At 43.2% G+C, this 17,297-nt stretch overlaps 1 protein-coding gene across 3 annotated transcripts in view; it reads right to left on the bottom strand.

Moving 5' to 3' along the window:
* Window positions 1-17,297, bottom strand: part of carmil2 (capping protein regulator and myosin 1 linker 2) — a 113,998-nt gene that overhangs the window by 17,619 nt on the left and 79,082 nt on the right. For all 3 annotated transcript variants that reach the window (XM_084555217.1, XM_084555216.1, XM_084555218.1), the window contains exon 33: window positions 14,597-15,476. In XM_084555217.1, coding sequence (XP_084411343.1) covers window positions 14,597-15,476 — 880 coding nt within the window. The remainder of the gene's footprint in view (window positions 1-14,596; window positions 15,477-17,297) is intronic.

Genomic DNA, 17,297 nt, shown 5'->3' with positions numbered 1-17,297 from the left:
ACGCTCGCAGCCCAGCGCTCGCAGCCCTTTTTTGAGATTTTTGCAAATAGATTAAAAATAAAATAAAATAAAAAGAAATCACATGTACATAAGTATTCACAGCCTTGCCATGAAGCTCAAAATTGAGCTCAGGTGCATCCTGTTTCCACTGATCATCCTTGAGATGTTTCGACCGCTTATTAGGAGTCCACCTGTGGCATATTCAGTTGACTGGACATGATTTGGAAAGGCACACACCTGCCTATATAAGGTCTCACTGCTGACAGTGCATGTCAGAGCACAAACCGAGTATGAAGTGCTGTAGACCTCCAAGACAGGACTGTCTTGAGGCATAAATCAGGGGAAGGATACAGAAATATTTCTGCTGCTTTAAAGGTCCCAATGAGCACAGTGGACTCCATCATCCGTAAATGGAATAAGTTTGGAACCACCAGGACTCTTCCTCGAGCTGGCCAGCCGTTTAAACTGAGCGATCAGGGGAGAAGGGCCCTAGTCAGGGAGATGACCAAGAACCCGATGGTCACTTTGTCAGAGCTCCAGTATTCCTCTGGAATACTGGTTGTCCAGAAGGACAACCATCTTGGCAGCAATCCACCAATCAGGTGGCCAGACGGAAGCCACTCCTTAGTAAAAGGCACATGTCAGCTCGCCTGGAGTTTGCCAAAAGGAACCTGAAGGACTGTCAGACCTTGAGAAACAAAATTCTGTGGTCTGATGAGAAAGATTGAGCTCTTTGGCATGAATACCAGGTGTCATGTTTGGAGGAAACCAGGCACCGCTCATCACCGGGCCAATACCATCCCTACATTGAAACATGGTGTTGGCAGCATCATGCTGTGGGGATATTTTTCAGTGGCAGGAACTGGGAGACTAGTCAGGATAGAGGGAAAAATGAATGCAGCAATGTACAGAGACATCCAGGATGAAAAACTAACCTCAGACTGGGGCGATGGTTCATCTTTCAGCAGGACAACAACCCTAAGCACACAGCCAAGATATCAAAGGAGTGGCTTCAGGACAACTCTGTGAATGTCCTTGAGTGGCCCAGCCAGAGCCCAAACTTGAATCCGCTTAAACATCTCTGGAGAGATCTGTGGGGCAGCACGGTGTAACAGTGGGTAGCGCTGGTGTCTGACAGCAAGAAGGTTCGAATCCCCGGGGCGGAGAGGTTTTGATTCTTAGGGCCTTTCTGTGTGGGGTTTGCATGTTCTCTCAATGTTTGCGTGGGTTTTCTCCGAGCACTCCGGTTTCCTCCCATCATCAAAAACATGGGTGCTAGGCGCCGGGTCAGGTTGGCCCACAGTGCCGGCGCGCAAACCTTCCATTCGACCATGTAATTTTGTTGTATGATGTATAGTATACATTGTATAATGACGAATAAAGCACTTTACCTTTACCTAAAATGGCTGTGCAACAAAGTTTCCCATTCAACCTGAAGGAGCTTGAGAGGTGCTGCAAAGGGGAATGGGCAAAACTGCCCAAAGATAGGTGTGCCAAGCAAATGGCATCATATTCAGAAAGACTTGAGGCTGTAATTGCTGCCAAAGGTGCTCAAGAAAGTATTAGGCAAAGGCTGTGAATACTTAGTTGCACGTGATTTCTTAGTTTTTTACATTAAATAAATTTGCAAAAAACACACATTCACATTGTCATTATGGGGTGTTGTGTGTAGAGCACTGTGAATATTTTCTGGATGCACTGTACATTAATAAAGACTGGTGAGTAAACCCCATGGTGGCCACTAAACACTGCTCTCCAGTGGCAGTGTCATTGTCAAGAATTGCCATTCTACTTGCCGAGGGAATTCACTGCTGTGATCATAGCTGCTGTTTACATAGCCAACAACGCTAATGCTAAGGCCAACATAGCCCTCGGAGATCTGCACAATGCCATCTGTGAGCTACAGACTGCACATCCAGATAGTTTTTTAGTGGTAGATGGGGACTTCAACCACACCAACATAAAGACGCTGTTCCCCAAGTTCCAGCAATATGTGGTCTTTGAGACCAGAGAAGGCAACATACTGGACTTAGTTTACACAAACACACCACAGGCATATAACGCAATTGCCTTCCCCCATCTAGGCCATTCTGAACACATATCTGTTATGTTAATTCCAGCATATAAACCACTTCTAAGATGTAACAAAGCTGAGGTTAAGCACATCAGGGTCTGGCCGGAGGGAGCTACATCGGCACTACAGGACTGTTATAACCATACGGACTGGGAGGTTTTTAAGATCGCAGCCTCCCAGGGAGGCCACGTGAAGTCAAGGAGTATGCCAAGACAGTGACCAGCTACATCACCAAATGTACTGAGGATGTTACTGTAGGCAAGACCATCACAGCATGCAGCAAACAGAAACCATAGATGACTGTAGAGGTGTGCACACGGCTGAGGGCCCTTGGCTGCAGGAACACCTCTGTGACATAGGGAACAACAGATGAATGTGGCACGGAATACAAATGGTAACAGACTACAAAAGCAAGCAGTGAGCTGATGACAGTGACACTGCTCTTCCAGACTCGTTTTCTCATTCTCGTTTTCTTTCTTTTTCTTTTTATCTTCGGATTTGTTACCATGTATCCTATGGATACGGCGGTTTCTCACATTAGAGCCAGCTCTCTCGTCTATTCTAGAGAGGAGTTGCTGGCTCTCAGGAAGAGCACAAATGGACAAAGACACAACATCCCAGCGGAGTTGCGGAGGAGGTAACGGGGCTGCAAAGCTGGGGCTAAGCTAAAGGCTAGGCTAGCGGACAATCAGAGGCGTTTTAAACCATCGCTTCCCTCCGTGATTATGGGGAACGTCAACTCGCTGCCGAATAAGATGGACGAGCTGTCCGCTCTGGAGAACCAGCGGATTTGCCGTGAGTGCAGCTTGCTCATCCTGACGGAGACATGGCTGACCGATAGCGTACTGGATGTTAACGTGGATCTGCGGGGATTTACAGCAGTAAGAGTCGACAGGGACATGAAGGTGTGTGGGAATAGCAAAGGTGGGGGACTCATCATCTACATCAACAACCGTTTGGGTAACCCCTGCCATGTCACAGTCAAGACAGCGTGGTGTTGCCCTAATCGGGAGCTGTTAGCTGTTGGTCTGCGGCCATATTATCTGCCATGGGAGTTCAGTCACGTGATCTCCATCTGTGTTTACATCCCTCCGAGGGCAGAAGCAGCCGCTGCCTGTGAAAAAATACACAGCCTCACAGCACGGCTGCAGATGCAACATTCTGATGCCTTCATAATAATTTCTGGAGATATTAATCATGTCACACTGGACTCCACCCTGGCTACCTTCCACCAGGTTGTAAACTGCCCCACAAGGAAGAACAGGACAATAGACTTACTGTATACCAACGTGAAGGAGGCATACAGAGTCACCGCCCTGCCCCCACTGGGCAAGTCAGATCACAACCTGGTGTACATACAGCCCCAATACACCCCCCTGGTCCAAAGGCAGGCTGTCTCCACCATCAGGAGATGGACTCCTGAAGCAGAGGAGGCCCTGAGAGACTGCTACAGCACCACGGACTGGGATGTACTGCTGGGTGTACATGACGAGGACATAGAGGGGATGACTCACTGCATCACAGACTATCTCAACTCCTGTGCAGACGTGGTCGCCCCCACCAAGACTGTTCGGTGTTACCCAAATAACAAACCATGGGTAACACAGGGAGTCAAGGCTGTCCTCAACCAGAAGAAGAAGGCCTTCAGGACTAAAGACAAGGAGGAGATGAAAGCAGCACAGAGGGAGGTGAAACGCTGCCTGAGGGAAGCAAAAGACTGCTACAGGAGGAAAGTGGAGCATAAGCTGAGGGAGAACAACATGAGGGACGTCTGGGAAGGTGTCAGAACCATCACTGGACACAAAGCAAGGACCAGCACAGAGGGGGGAAGTGTAGAGAGAGCCAACGACCTGACCATGTTTTTCAATAGGTTCAGTGAATACACTCCACTCCCCACCGTTACTGTAGCCTGCCCTCCCCCCAACGCATCTTCACCCACATACAACAGTAGCCCCCCTCCTGCTCTCATCTCCCCCAGCTGCCGCAGCCATCCCCCCACCCCGCCCTCCCACTCTCACCTCTCTCGCACAGCATCCCCCAACCCTCCCCTCCTCTTCCACGGGAGCTGGACAGCCCCCCAACCCACCTACCCTCCTCACAGCCCCCCATGCTTCACGGCTGACCAAGTGAGGGGTGAACTGAGGAAGCTCCGGCCCCGGAAGGCAGCAGGACCCGACATGGTGTGTCCACGGCTCCTAAAGACCTGCGCTGCTGAACTCGGGGAGCCGCTACAACGTATCTTCAACCTGAGCCTGCAACTCGGGAGAGTGTCCACCCTCTGGAAGACTTCATGCATCGTTCCTGTCCCCAAGAAGAACCGGCCCGGCGAGCTGAATGACTTCCGACCGGTGGCACTCACATCAGAGACACTGGAAGACACTGGAGCGGCTCTTCCTCCAGCTCCTCAGACCTCAGGTGCACCACGCTGAGGACCCTCTACAGTTTGCCTACCGGGCAGAGGTTGGTGTAGAGGATGCCATCCTATACCTTCTACACAGAGCCCACTCGCATCTGGACAAGGGAAAAGGCACTGTCAGGATTACCTTCCTGGACTTTTCGAGTGCCTTCAACACAATCCAGCCCCTTGTACTCCAGGAAAAAACTCTCCAGAATGTGAGTGGACCCCTGCCTGGTTGCTTGGATTTCCAGCTACCTCACCGATAGACCACAGTACGTCAGGCTGAAGGGCATCACGTCTGACACTGTGGTCAGCAGCACTGGAGCTCCACAGGGCACTGTACTTTCCCCTGTCCTCTTCACTCTTTACACCGCGGACTTCTGCTACAACTCGGACACGTGTCACATTCAGAAGTTCACGGATGACACGGCCATCATGGGGTGCATCAGCAACGACGAAGAGGAGGAGTACAGGAGCCTGGTGAGGGATTTTGTTGTCTGGAGCCACACAAAAAACCTACAGCTCAACACCTCAAAGACTAAGGAACTGGTCATTGACTTTGGGAGGGACAGACCCAACCCCAGACCAGTTCTGATAGGAGCGGAGGAGGTGGAGGTCGTGCAGACCTATAAATATCTTGGGCTGTGGCTAGACAGCAAGCTGGACTGGACGAGCAACACGGGGCAGCTGTACAAGAAGGCCCAGAGCAGGATGTACTTCCTGAGAAGGTTAAGATCCTTTAACATCTGTGGCAAGCTCCTGGGGATCTTTTATCAGTCTGTGGTCACCAGTCCTGACCTACGTTGTGGTGTGCTGGGGTGGGAGCACCTCAAAGGCAGACCTCTCCAGGTTGGAGAAGCTGATCAGGCATGCTGGCTCGGTGGTTGGCACGAGGCTGGACCCTCTGGCTACTGTAGCAGAGAGAAGGACGCTTAAAAAACTAATGGGTATCCTGGACAATGCCAGCCACCCTCTGCACATGACCATCAGTAGCCAGAGAAGCACCTTCAGCAAGAGGTTGCTCCTCCCAGGGTGCAGGACAAATAGGCTGAGGAACTCATTTGTCCCCCATGCCATCAAACTGTTCAACCACCACTCACTTGGGGGGAGGAGGACAAAAAGGAAAGGGACTGAATGACATTTTTAACTAACCTGCAACAACATGAGTGCAATAGTCAAATGCAATAATAATATTTTTCTATTTATGCAACAACCATGTACGTACAATACAGTCACAATATTTATAATTATTATTATTTTTTTCTGGGTGTTTGGTATCTGGGTCTATAGTTCGTGTACATGTATATCTGACAGTGCTGTATGCGATGGAGATGTCAATTTACCTGCGGGGACCTCCCAAAGGGATCAATAAAGTTGTCTATCTATCTATCTATCTATCTATCTATCTAGACTCAACCACTTCTTTGCACGCTTTGAAGCATCAAACTTGTCAAAGAGGGGGAGAGCGGGTCCTCTCCCACCATCTGCCCAGCCGTATTCACCATCAACTCAGCAGACACGCGGAGGACTTTATCTAGGGTCAACTCATGTAAAGCAGCAGGTCCAGCCAACATCCCAAGACATACGGTCAGGGAGAGTGTTGATGAGCTGGCTGATGTCGTGACGGATGTCTTCAACATCTCTCTTGGACAAGCCATCATTCCCAGATGCTTCAAATTTTCCACTATTATATCAGTGGCAAAGAGGTCAGCTGTGTCGTCCTGTTGCTTTAACTTCCATAGTGATGGAAGAATCATCAAACCACACATCACAACCAGCATACATCTCTGTATCTCTGTATACATAATGGTTTTCCTACCGTCCCAATCACTCTACAGAGGACCCAATATCCATCATTCTACACACAGTACTCACCCATCTAGACACTTATACCAGAATCCTGTGCATTGACTTCAACTCAGGATTCAATAGGATCACCCCCCAGAGACTAATAGAGAAACACCTTCTCCTTGGCCTAAATACTGCCACCTGCCACTGGGTACTGGTCGTCTTGATGGAATGACCACAGTTAGTCTGCATTGGGAATAACACCTCCAACACAATTACACTGAGCACTGGTTTACCCCAAGGCTGTGTACACAGTCCCATAACTCACGGCTGTGCTTCCAGTCAGGAAGACAACCTGATCATCAAGTTTGCAGATGATACCAAATGAGGAGGCAATGTACAGGAAACAGGTGAAACATCTAGAGGGCTGGTGCGGAGACAACAACCTGGTGCTCAACTCAGACAAAACGAAGGAGATGATCGTCAACTTCAGAAAGACTCGACCTCAGCACACACCCCTCTACATCAATGGTCCTACAGTTGAGAAGGTGAGTAACATCAAGCTCCTTTGAGTTCATCTCTCAGAGAACCTCACGCGGTCAGCAAACACCACTGGCATCCTCATGACCTTCTACAGAGGAGTGGTGGAGAGTGTGCTAACCTATTACATGGTCAGCAAACACCACCGCAATCGTGAAACAGGCCCAGCAGAGAATGTACTTCGTGAGAAAACTGAGGCAGGCTTTATTTCCAACCCGCATCCTCACGACTTTCTACAGAAGAGTGGTGGAGAGTGTGCTAACCTATTACATATCCTCATGGTACTCCAGCTCAACGGTGGCAGACAAGAAGGCCCTGCGGAGTGTAGTGAGTCAAACGGTAAGAGTGATTGGAGTCTCTCTGCCTCCTGTTCAAGAACTCTTCCAGAGCTGTTGCAAGAGCACAGAATATCACACCCTCTCAATAAACTCTTTGAACTGCTGCCATCAGGCAAACGGTACCGTAACATCAAGAGCAGGACTAACAGACTGCAAAACAATTTTCTTCCACAAGCTGTTATACTAGTGAATTGCTGATCTGACCCGGGAAGGACACCGTGCATCTTGCACTTTGCACTTTACTCATTTTTTATTTTTTTTTATTTTAACTTAAGTCTTTTAGTATTTTAACTTGTCTTAACTTATTTGAACTGGGTCTTTCACCTATTTTGCTAAGTCTGCACAGATCTCAGAGAGAAACGCAATTTCATTCTGTTTGCATTATAGCTGTATGTAAGTCCAAATGACAGTAAAGCTTGATTTGATTTAATTTGATTGATTTGATTTGCATATACCCTTTATGTATTTATATAAATACAGTTGAAACCAGATGTTTACATACACTGTGTTAAAAGACACATAAACATTTTTCCTCACTGTCTGAAGTTAAATCAGACTAAACCTCTCCTGTTTTAGGTCAGTTAGGATTACTAAAATTATTTCTATTTGCTAAATACCACAATAATGAGAGAGATAATTTATTAAAGAATTTTTTATTACTTTCTTCAAAGTCAGAAGTTTACATACACAAAGATTACTATGTCTTTTAAACAATGAAGGAAAGCCCTGATGATGATGTCATGGCTTTGGAAGCTTCTGATAGTTAACAGACAACATTTGAGTTAATTGGAGGCACACCTGTGGATGTATTTTAAGGCTACACCTCAAACACACTGCTTCCTTGTTTGACATCATGGGAAAATCAAAAGAAATCAGCCAAGATATCAGGAAGAGAATTGTGGCGCTCCACAAAACTGGTTCATCCTTGGGTACAATTTCCAGATGCCTGAAGGTGCCACATTCATCTGTTCAGACAATTATACGCAAGTATAGACACCATGGGAATGTCCAGCCATCATACCGCTCAGGAAGGAGACGGGTTCTATGTCCCAGAGATGAACGTGTTTCGGTCCGAAACGTGTGAATCAACCCCAAAACAAAAGCTAAAGACCTTGTCAAGATGATGGCTGAAACTGGTAAGAGAGTGTCATTATCCACAGTTAAACGAGTCCTGTACCGACATTGGCTGAAAGGCCACTCACCGAGGAAGAAGCCATTACTCCAAAAGCAACATAAAAAAGCCAGATTACAGTTTGCAAATGCACACAGGGACAAAGACCTTAATTTTTGGAGACATGTCCTGTGATCTGATGAAACTAAAGTGGAACTGTTTGGCCAAAATGACCATCGTTACATTTGGAGGAAAAAGGGGAAGCTTGTAAGCCTGAGAACACCATCCCAACTGTGAAGTATGGGGGTGGTAGCATCATGTTGTGGGGCTGTTTTGCCGCAGGAGGAACTGGTGCACTTGATAAAATAGACGGCATCATGAGGAAAGAACATTATATGGAAATATTGAGGCAACATCTCAAGACATCAGCCAGGAAGTTAAAGCTTGGGTGCGAATGAGTCTTCCAAATGGACAATGACCCTAAGCATACTGCCAAAGTAGTTACAAAGTGGCTTAAGGACAACAAAATCTATGTTTTGGAGTGGCCATCACAAAGACCCGATCTCAATCCCATAGAAAATTTGTGACAGATCTGAAAAGGCACGTGCGAGCGAGGTGGCCTACAACCCTGACTCAGTTACACAAGTTCTGTCAGGAGGCTTGTGGAAGCATACCCAAAACGTTTGACCCAAGTCATACAGTTTAAAGGCAATGCTACCAAATACTAAGGAAATGTATGTAAACTTCTGACTTTGAAGAAAGTAATAAAACATTCTCTAAGAAATTCTCTCTCTCATTATTGTGGCATTTAGCAAATAGAAATAAGTTGGGTAATCCTAACTGACCTAAAACAGGAGAGGTTTAGTCTGATTTAACTTCAGACCGTGAGGAAAAAAGGTTTATTTGTCTTTTAACACAGTGTATGTAAACATCTGGTTTCAACTGCACGTGTATATAAATTTCATACTTTCTTTTAAAAAATTATGGGATGCTATTGTGGATTCTATCACATCAGTGGTTGGTTTAATAAAACTTTATGTGTGTTGTGAAAATGACACATTTTGTGTTACATTTAGTCTGTTTATCATGTGGAGCAATTGGTAATTTAAGATTAAGCCGTTGCAGATGTCGGAATTTTTACATTTCCATTGGTCATCTCTGGCTAAATATGTGTTTTTTAGGGGTGGGACTCGATTAAAAAAAAATTATCTAATTAATTAGAGGATTTGTTATTAATTAATAATCGCATAACAAAATTTTCCCCACGAAGCAACATTTGCAACAGACATGGATATTGTAAACTTAAGCTCTTTCAATGTTGGGAAAAATGCATTTAATTGCATTTCAATTCAAAACAGTAGAAAAAGAAAGAAAATATCCTGCTCACTGCAACATGCTTTGCATTTAGATGGTACTGTAGGGTTGAAGTGCTTCGGCGGAATGCAAACTCTTTTTTAATTTTTTTGCACAATTTTCACAAAACGCTTTCATCAAGACTTCCATCAGGTGTTTTTTTTTTTTTTTTTTTTTTTAAATAAAATGTGCGTTACATCAGTCTTAGGGCCAGGGTGGAAAAATTCACGAACGGAGCTCTTGCGTTTTCGTGTGGACGGCGAAAACGGAGAAGTGCGTTTTCTCGAGCAGCCTTCCACCTCTTATATCCCGAGAGACGTCTCATGACAACATCAACAACAATGGCGGACTACATGCTCGTGTTCCTGCTGGAGAAGATATTGAGCCTATTAGGGTTACCATGGCAAAATATCATTTCTCCTTGAGTTTGGTTTCTTCTAAAGCCGATTTGTAAACAGCACTCTTTATGCTTTATGCGCATGCTCCGCCTCTTCCTCTCCGTTTTTGGTGAATTTCTGAAACTGAAACAGCGCCACCTATAGGCCTGGAATATGAAGTAGCGTTTTCAGTCGTGTTGAAACGGATCCGTGTGGACGCAGATATTCTTGAAACGATGCCAGGGAAAACGGAGGGGGAAAAGATCGTTTTCGTACGTGTGGACGACGCCTTAGCAACGTGCTTTCATCCGATTCCTCTATTGTGGTAGCTGTTAGCTGAGCTCTGGCGTGTGCATCAGTGTTATCAGTGTACCAGGAAATTGTGCACAGACAAAATTTCTGCGTTGTTTGGAATGCAAACTGCGATTAAATGCGTTAATTTTTTTAACGCATTATTTTTTTTGTAACTAATTAATCGTAATTAACGTGTTAAAGTCCCACCCCTAGTTTTTTTTATGAGTCACAAGTAGCTACATTTAAGGCAGATAGGGATGACATATATTTCTTTAGGAAATATATATATGTATTTTATAGTATCGACAGAAGTTGGATAAGCCATACAGTTTATGTGTGAAGCAAATAAACAAGCAATGCAGCAAACCTAATAGGACAGTCAGGTGTATGTCGGTCATACAGGGCGTATACACCTAAACACCTAGTTGCAGTCAAAATCTACCTACTGAAATGTACTCACACATTTACATGATACGAAATGTGAGGGAGACTGCGTAGTCTTGTCTTTAACCCTCAATGGGGCAAGGAACCACATTTGGTAACTTCCACACACATTTTAAATTGCATCTCTGTGGCTCTCAAGAAGGTCGAGAAGCATATGGTTTTCACTTAGCCAATCAGTAAAGATCAAGGCAACATTCTCCGGTCAGATCAGGGTCAAATGTGGTCTGCAAGGTCCACCCCTGCATGAACGCTGAGCATAACTGCTTTATTAGGTACCATGAAGAAGTGGTCTAATGTTGTCTTATGTGATAATGTGTAAGTTGACAAGTGTCTGAATGAGCACTAATGTTCTAATGGTGTAAATACGTGTTTATATTTGTTTACCGCTTAAGGGCAGGAACCTTATGGTAAATTCATTAATCATGATTTTCTCCATGAAAATTAAAAATTTTGAAAATGTTAGCAAAAGTAAAAAACACTTATTATGCCCTACAGTAACACTCTAGTGTCCGGACATAGAATTTCCAAGTATATCAATGAGTGCCTTGTAAAGGGTTAAAAATAAAAATTGCAGGATATTACTGCAAAAATTCTAGTAAAACACAGCCAACTTAACCATAAGCCTGCTGAAAAGGAAACACAACTTGTGGGCTGAGTTTGATCTTCGCTCAGTAACTGATGAAGAACACTTACATTAATTCTAATTAATTAACTATATTAACTACTACTATATACTAAACTTTATATGTTGTTATGTATATATATATATGTAATTATTATAAAAATGGTGACAAATCCTGTCCACTGTTGGCTTAGTAGTTCATATGACAAGCTACCACTCTCATAATCCCTCAAATAAACGACTACTGGCAAGCTCATTTCACACCCAATAATACATTTTTTAATTATTTTTTACTAATACCTTTAATAACCTCCAACTATTCTCATTTAGTAGCTAAAGGGTCATTCAAGGCAAGAGTTGCTCATACTATATATCTTCTGATATGATTTTATTATTAGATGGTCATCCCATAGGTGGGTGGTAGAAAGTGTAGTAAAATGTCTGACTTGAAAATAATGAAACGAGTAGGATGTTTGCAAATTAAAGTTTCGAGTTCAATCAGAAAAACTTGTAAAAGTGGCACATTTGTATAGATCTCTAGAAGACTGCCAAAGCATATAGGTGGTATCAATAAGCGATGGAGAAAATGTAGGTGTAGTGATGGGATCAGCTTGTTAGAAGATTTAGTTGGCAGGTGAAAAGTAAGCAGAACCATTGTTGAATATGAAGTGCATGCCTGAGTTTCCAGTTCATTTGTGAACATTTGTCAACTAATGGTAACATACAAGATTTTTTAAGGCCAGACCACCCCTAAACCTGAAATTCTGCAGTAAAGATTTCATCAGCCTGGGTGCCTTACCAGCTCGTAAAATGGTGGTGATGATTTGATATTCAGATGTTAAAAGGTGCTGAAGCAAGAACAAATGAATACGCTGAAACAAGAAGAGAAATCTGGGCAATGCCTTGCAGTACAGGTCACATTAAGTCCACATTAAGTGGAAGTTTAATGAAAGGAAGTTTGGATTGTTTACGTGACCAAGACACCCAAGAAAAAAACTAGGACTAACAAGGTTCACTTTATAGTTAGTAAAAAAACAAAAAAGAATGTCCTCAGCAGAGGTTGCGCTAGACTTTTTCGTTGTCTGTCATTTTGTCCTTTTTAACTGACAGTCAAAAAAATCCCATCATAATCAATTTTTACCCGTCACTTTAATTTTTTAACATGATAATTATTCAGTAGCATTTAATTTTCATTAAAATTTCATTAAGTACTCTTTTAGTATTGACAGTATTGACTTTGAATGGTAGGGTAAAAAAAAGTTTGGGCTGCCAACACGACTTGTCCGTACTCGGACCGGGACTGCTAGCACTAACAGCTCTTAGACGGTACCGTAGGGTTGACTTTAAATGGTAGGGGGAAAAAAAAATTGGGCTACCGACACGTCTTGTCCGTACTCGGACCAGGACTGCTAGCGCTAACAGCTCTTAGACGGTACCATAGGGTTGAAGTGCTTCGGTGGTATGCAGACTCTTTTATTTTGCACAAAAACTCATCAGTCCTAGCAACATGCTTTCATCTTCAGCTAACGGCTACCATTTTGGTAGCCGTTAGCCGCATAGACAGAGACATATACATATATATTGTATATATGTCTATGGCAGGGATGGGCAACCTAAATGATGGAGGGGGCCACAATTTTTCATCGACACTACCAGAGGGCCACATAGGGCCGCAAACTTAACCAGATATGGTAAAACTGCCATTTAGATTAATTTTTGAAAATTTTAAATCTGTATCCTCTGCGGCACTGAATCAGTTGAAATGACACAGTTGGCCACTAGATAGCGCCTCTAATGCAGACGCCGCCTCGCACACGCCTCCACCGGGTCTTCTCTACCAATGAAGAAGAACGTTGAGCCGTGGCTAAGAGCGAAGGAGAGAGAAAGCTTGATCGAGAAAATCGTGTCTTTCAGTTGAAAGAATGTTACATGTTCACAGAATGTAAAGGCAAACCTGTGTGCTTAGTCTGTTTAGAGACGCTAACTGCCATGAAAGATTTCAATTTAAGTTGCCGCTACAACAAATTTAAAATTAAAATGGAAGTTTTATCATATCTGGTTAAGTGCGCGGTCCTATGTGGCCCTCTGGTAGTGTCAATGAAAAATTGTGGCCCCCTCCATCATTTAGGTTGACCATCCCTGGTGTAGGGCAACAATGAGTCTGCTAGCATTGCCAGGGTCAACTAAGGAACCTCAAGGGTACGAAGGAGAGAGGCCATATCTGCTATCTCTGATGAAGATTCGAATTCATAAAGGGATGGGTGAAAAGACTTAAAATTGCATTACTGACTACTGAGTCTGAAACAAGCATGCCAGTTGAGTTCCTCATTTGAGGGATTTTGTGGGAAGATGGTTTCCTTGGTGAGTTGACTGAGTTTGTCACCATATGCCTAATAACTAATGTGAGAATCTAATATAAGCCATTCTGCGTCAGCTGTGTGAGAAGATCAAGCTGTCTGCAAATTGGGGCACTGTTTCAGGAAGTGATTTAATTAAGACTTCTTTCTGTTCTCTGATCTGTTCCTGTTATATTTTATTGTTCATGCTGTATGTTGCAAATGCAGACTAAACAATGGCTCCAATTATACCTGTTGTCATGGTTATTTACTAAGCATATCTACTACACAAAGACCACCAGTACAACCACAAAATCATGTCAAAAATATTGTATATAATTATGTTTTGACACATAAAATGATCAGGCTTTTCAAAGTCCTGCCAGTTTTCAGCAAATATTCTTGTTTTTATAACTGCATGACAAAGCAATATGTGCAGCAGAGAATAAGGATAAACAACAATAAGGCTTAATGTCTGAAGTGAATTGAAACAGTAAGATGTTATAAACTGTGCAAAATATATGATCTCGTACACCTTGTGCTAGGTTGCAATTTATACAATTTAAGGTATTACATAGAGTCCCCTTTTAGAGATAAATTATCTATCTATTTAGCCGAACATTCCAGATCAATACAGCTGCTGCCAAGCTTCTTCTTGTCATTTGAGCCAAATGTTCTTTTCTTGTCCCATATTACATATATTTTTAAGTGATTTTTTATTTTTTATTTTTGAAAGACTGGAACAGATTAGAGAATAGAGAGGAACATTTAAATGTGGTAAAAATGTCTCTCTTATAAAAAAAAAACTTGGTTCTTATCCAGTGTATAGGAATATGTTGATGCCTCATTCCCATTAACGGTCATCCCACTTCCACTCTATTAAACAATCTCTTTGTGTGTTAAGTATATCACCAGACTGACCTTACTAGGTGTATTATCCTTGTCTTCAGGCTCTAATCCCGTCAGCAGAATGAGACTCTGGCTCTTGCCCTCTCTCAGTGACCTTTTGGTCACCTTCAGTCTCCTCACGCCATACGGAGTCCCGCCCAGCTGGATACCCTGCTCAGTTAGAGGTGAAATGACCACAGGACTGGTGATGTGACTTGGCAAGACAGGAATGACCTCTTTTTCCAGGTTGGGGGGCAGAGCACTGATGAAGTCAGGGCTTGTGGTGATGGTGGGATGAGTGGTCGTTGTGTTAGTGAGGGGTGTCGTACTGGTTAATTTCTTGACAGGTGGAGTCTTTTCCCTTACATCGCCTGCAAGATGGTGGCTGGTGCAGATGATTCCTTCTGTGGTGGTGGCATCATCATTAGAAATGTTAGCATCCTCCAGTGACCTTGACCCTTTCTCCTTCTGTCTCTCCTTGTCCCTCTCCCTCTCCCTCTCCCTTTCTTTGGCCTCACGAATGGGACGAATGAGGTCTGCAATGGAAGCCCTTTTGACCTTAACTCCCTCTCCTCCTCCTCCTACCTCTCCCCCACCTGCCTTGGCAGCTCGGCCAGTTCGAGCCTTCTTGAACGCGAAGAAGTCACCAAACTTTCTCTTGATATTTCTGGTAGGAAGTGTGGTGATGGTGACACAAGAGGAGGTGAGGGGAGTGGAGGATGTAGAGAGGGGTGTTACATCAGAGGACGTAAAAGATGTATCAGTAGATGCAATAGAGAAAGAGGTGACTGTGGTCGAGGTAGAGGAGATGACAATGTCAGACGAGGAGGAAAAGGGAGTTGAGGCTGTGGGGGTGGAGCTTGATTCTGAGGGAGTGGTTTGGGCAGGGATTGAGTCCTCCCACTGGGCTTTTCTGCAGCAGGGAGACAGTCGAAAGAGCAACAGACAAAAAAAGGCACTCAGTACTACAACTAGTGGTACAGAACCCAAGACACATGTTCACCTCAGATATGAAAAAATAATGTCCATGTAATCAGCACACAGAGTTTATTACGTCCCAACCTGTTATTTAGCGTCATCGTAACAGTAAAATTACTGCTTCTCTAACACATGCTTTCAGAACTGATAGCTGGACTTGCATAATATTTTCTTGAATGTGACCTAAATTCAGGAATTTTGCCTGGAGTTACAAGGCAAGTATGGGAACTCTACATACATACACCTAATCTGATCACACAGTTGCAGAGCTGTCAGATAATTTTGATGTAATGGTCAATACATCGTTCTCAATACATGAATAAATGAAAAAGATATTATTCCATTTTATTTTTATCATGACGTGTAACTAAACTAACTGTAAAAAGTTACACACTTTTATAACATTAATTGTGTGACATATGAGGCTACATATCCATTAAAGTATAGATCTTTAAGATTGGCATTCTACTCTGTTATCTCTGTATGAGATAAATGTAACCAAGTCAACTGCGGTGTGTGTTGTCTGAATTCTGTTATGTACATTCACTTTCTAGGTGATCTAAAATGTACAGCACGAGTACAGTATTAGCAAGATAGAACATTTTCTATTTATCTATTGTAAAATCCAAAATAGAATTTAGAAAGAAAGTCTTTCAACTATTAGAGCACAACAGAACTGAACATAAACAAATGAGCTCAATACTGTGCGCTGCAGATATGAATAGCCTGACTAGCGTTTGATAGTACTTCACAGTTTGTTGCAAGATGGGATATCGTAAATGGGATACCGTGTTTAGCATATAAAGGTCTAACTTTAGACAGTGAAATTCACCAACAAACTGTTGACTTGCAGCCTTCTTCTCTGACTGACTGCCGCTGAGCGGATTCGGACCGTTCCTCTGCTAGCGTTAGTGGATGCCTTTTCAAATGAGTGTGTAATGCAGTAGTAGTTTTGTTGCTAGTTTGCTGAAGTGACAGAGAAGGCCTAAGAGTATGAACTTGAAATGTGATTGGTCAAAGGAACAGCATCATTACAGTGTATTTCAAGCTTCATCCAGCTACAGTTTTAATTGTAAAGGCCCAGGCAGATTTCTTTGACTCCAGCAACACATAACGGCTGAAATAGGATTGGATAAATGCTCTAATGCAAAGTTATACTGCTGCAGAGATACAGACAAGCCATAAAATGAAAAGAATAGGCTATTGGAAATACTTTAATAAGATTAATAGAAAAATAAATAAATGTAAGCCAGTGTCAGTTTGCGACGTTGTATTTTTTTCAAATTTGTTATTGTTATTGAATATGAGATGATGCTTGAACTACTCATATTCAGGCAGTGAGACTGAAAGCTTTGGAAAACTGAGTCATGTCAAGAACAGAATGCCGACTGGGAGTATGTATTAATGTGGTGTTACAGTGTAGGGACAGACAGTCTGGGAAACACTACAAAAACATTCACCATGCACAAGTTTGTTACATAATAATACTCTCTTTACAAGCTATCTGAAGCTATCAAAATAAGTTTGGACTTTATATAGTGAAAAAAAAAAAAAAACACCTTTAATAATAGAGTTCACTGTGCACGTATCTGTTACAGTGAATGTTTATTATATTTAAATAAACCGAATGAAGTGCCAGTTCTGAGTTCTGACCATAGACTGTACATAAATAGGGACAACGTGTCCCCAGTTCCTTGAACTGGCCAGACTGACTCTAGATTGCCAGGAATATGGACGGTGACATCTTGTGAGTTTG

The sequence above is a fragment of the Chelon labrosus genome (assembly GCF_963514085.1).
Source record: "Chelon labrosus genome assembly, chromosome: 11".
Lineage (NCBI taxonomy): Eukaryota > Metazoa > Chordata > Actinopteri > Mugiliformes > Mugilidae > Chelon > Chelon labrosus.
The sequence above is the reverse complement of the archived record's forward strand: the minus strand, read 5'-3'. Positions and strand labels throughout refer to the sequence as shown.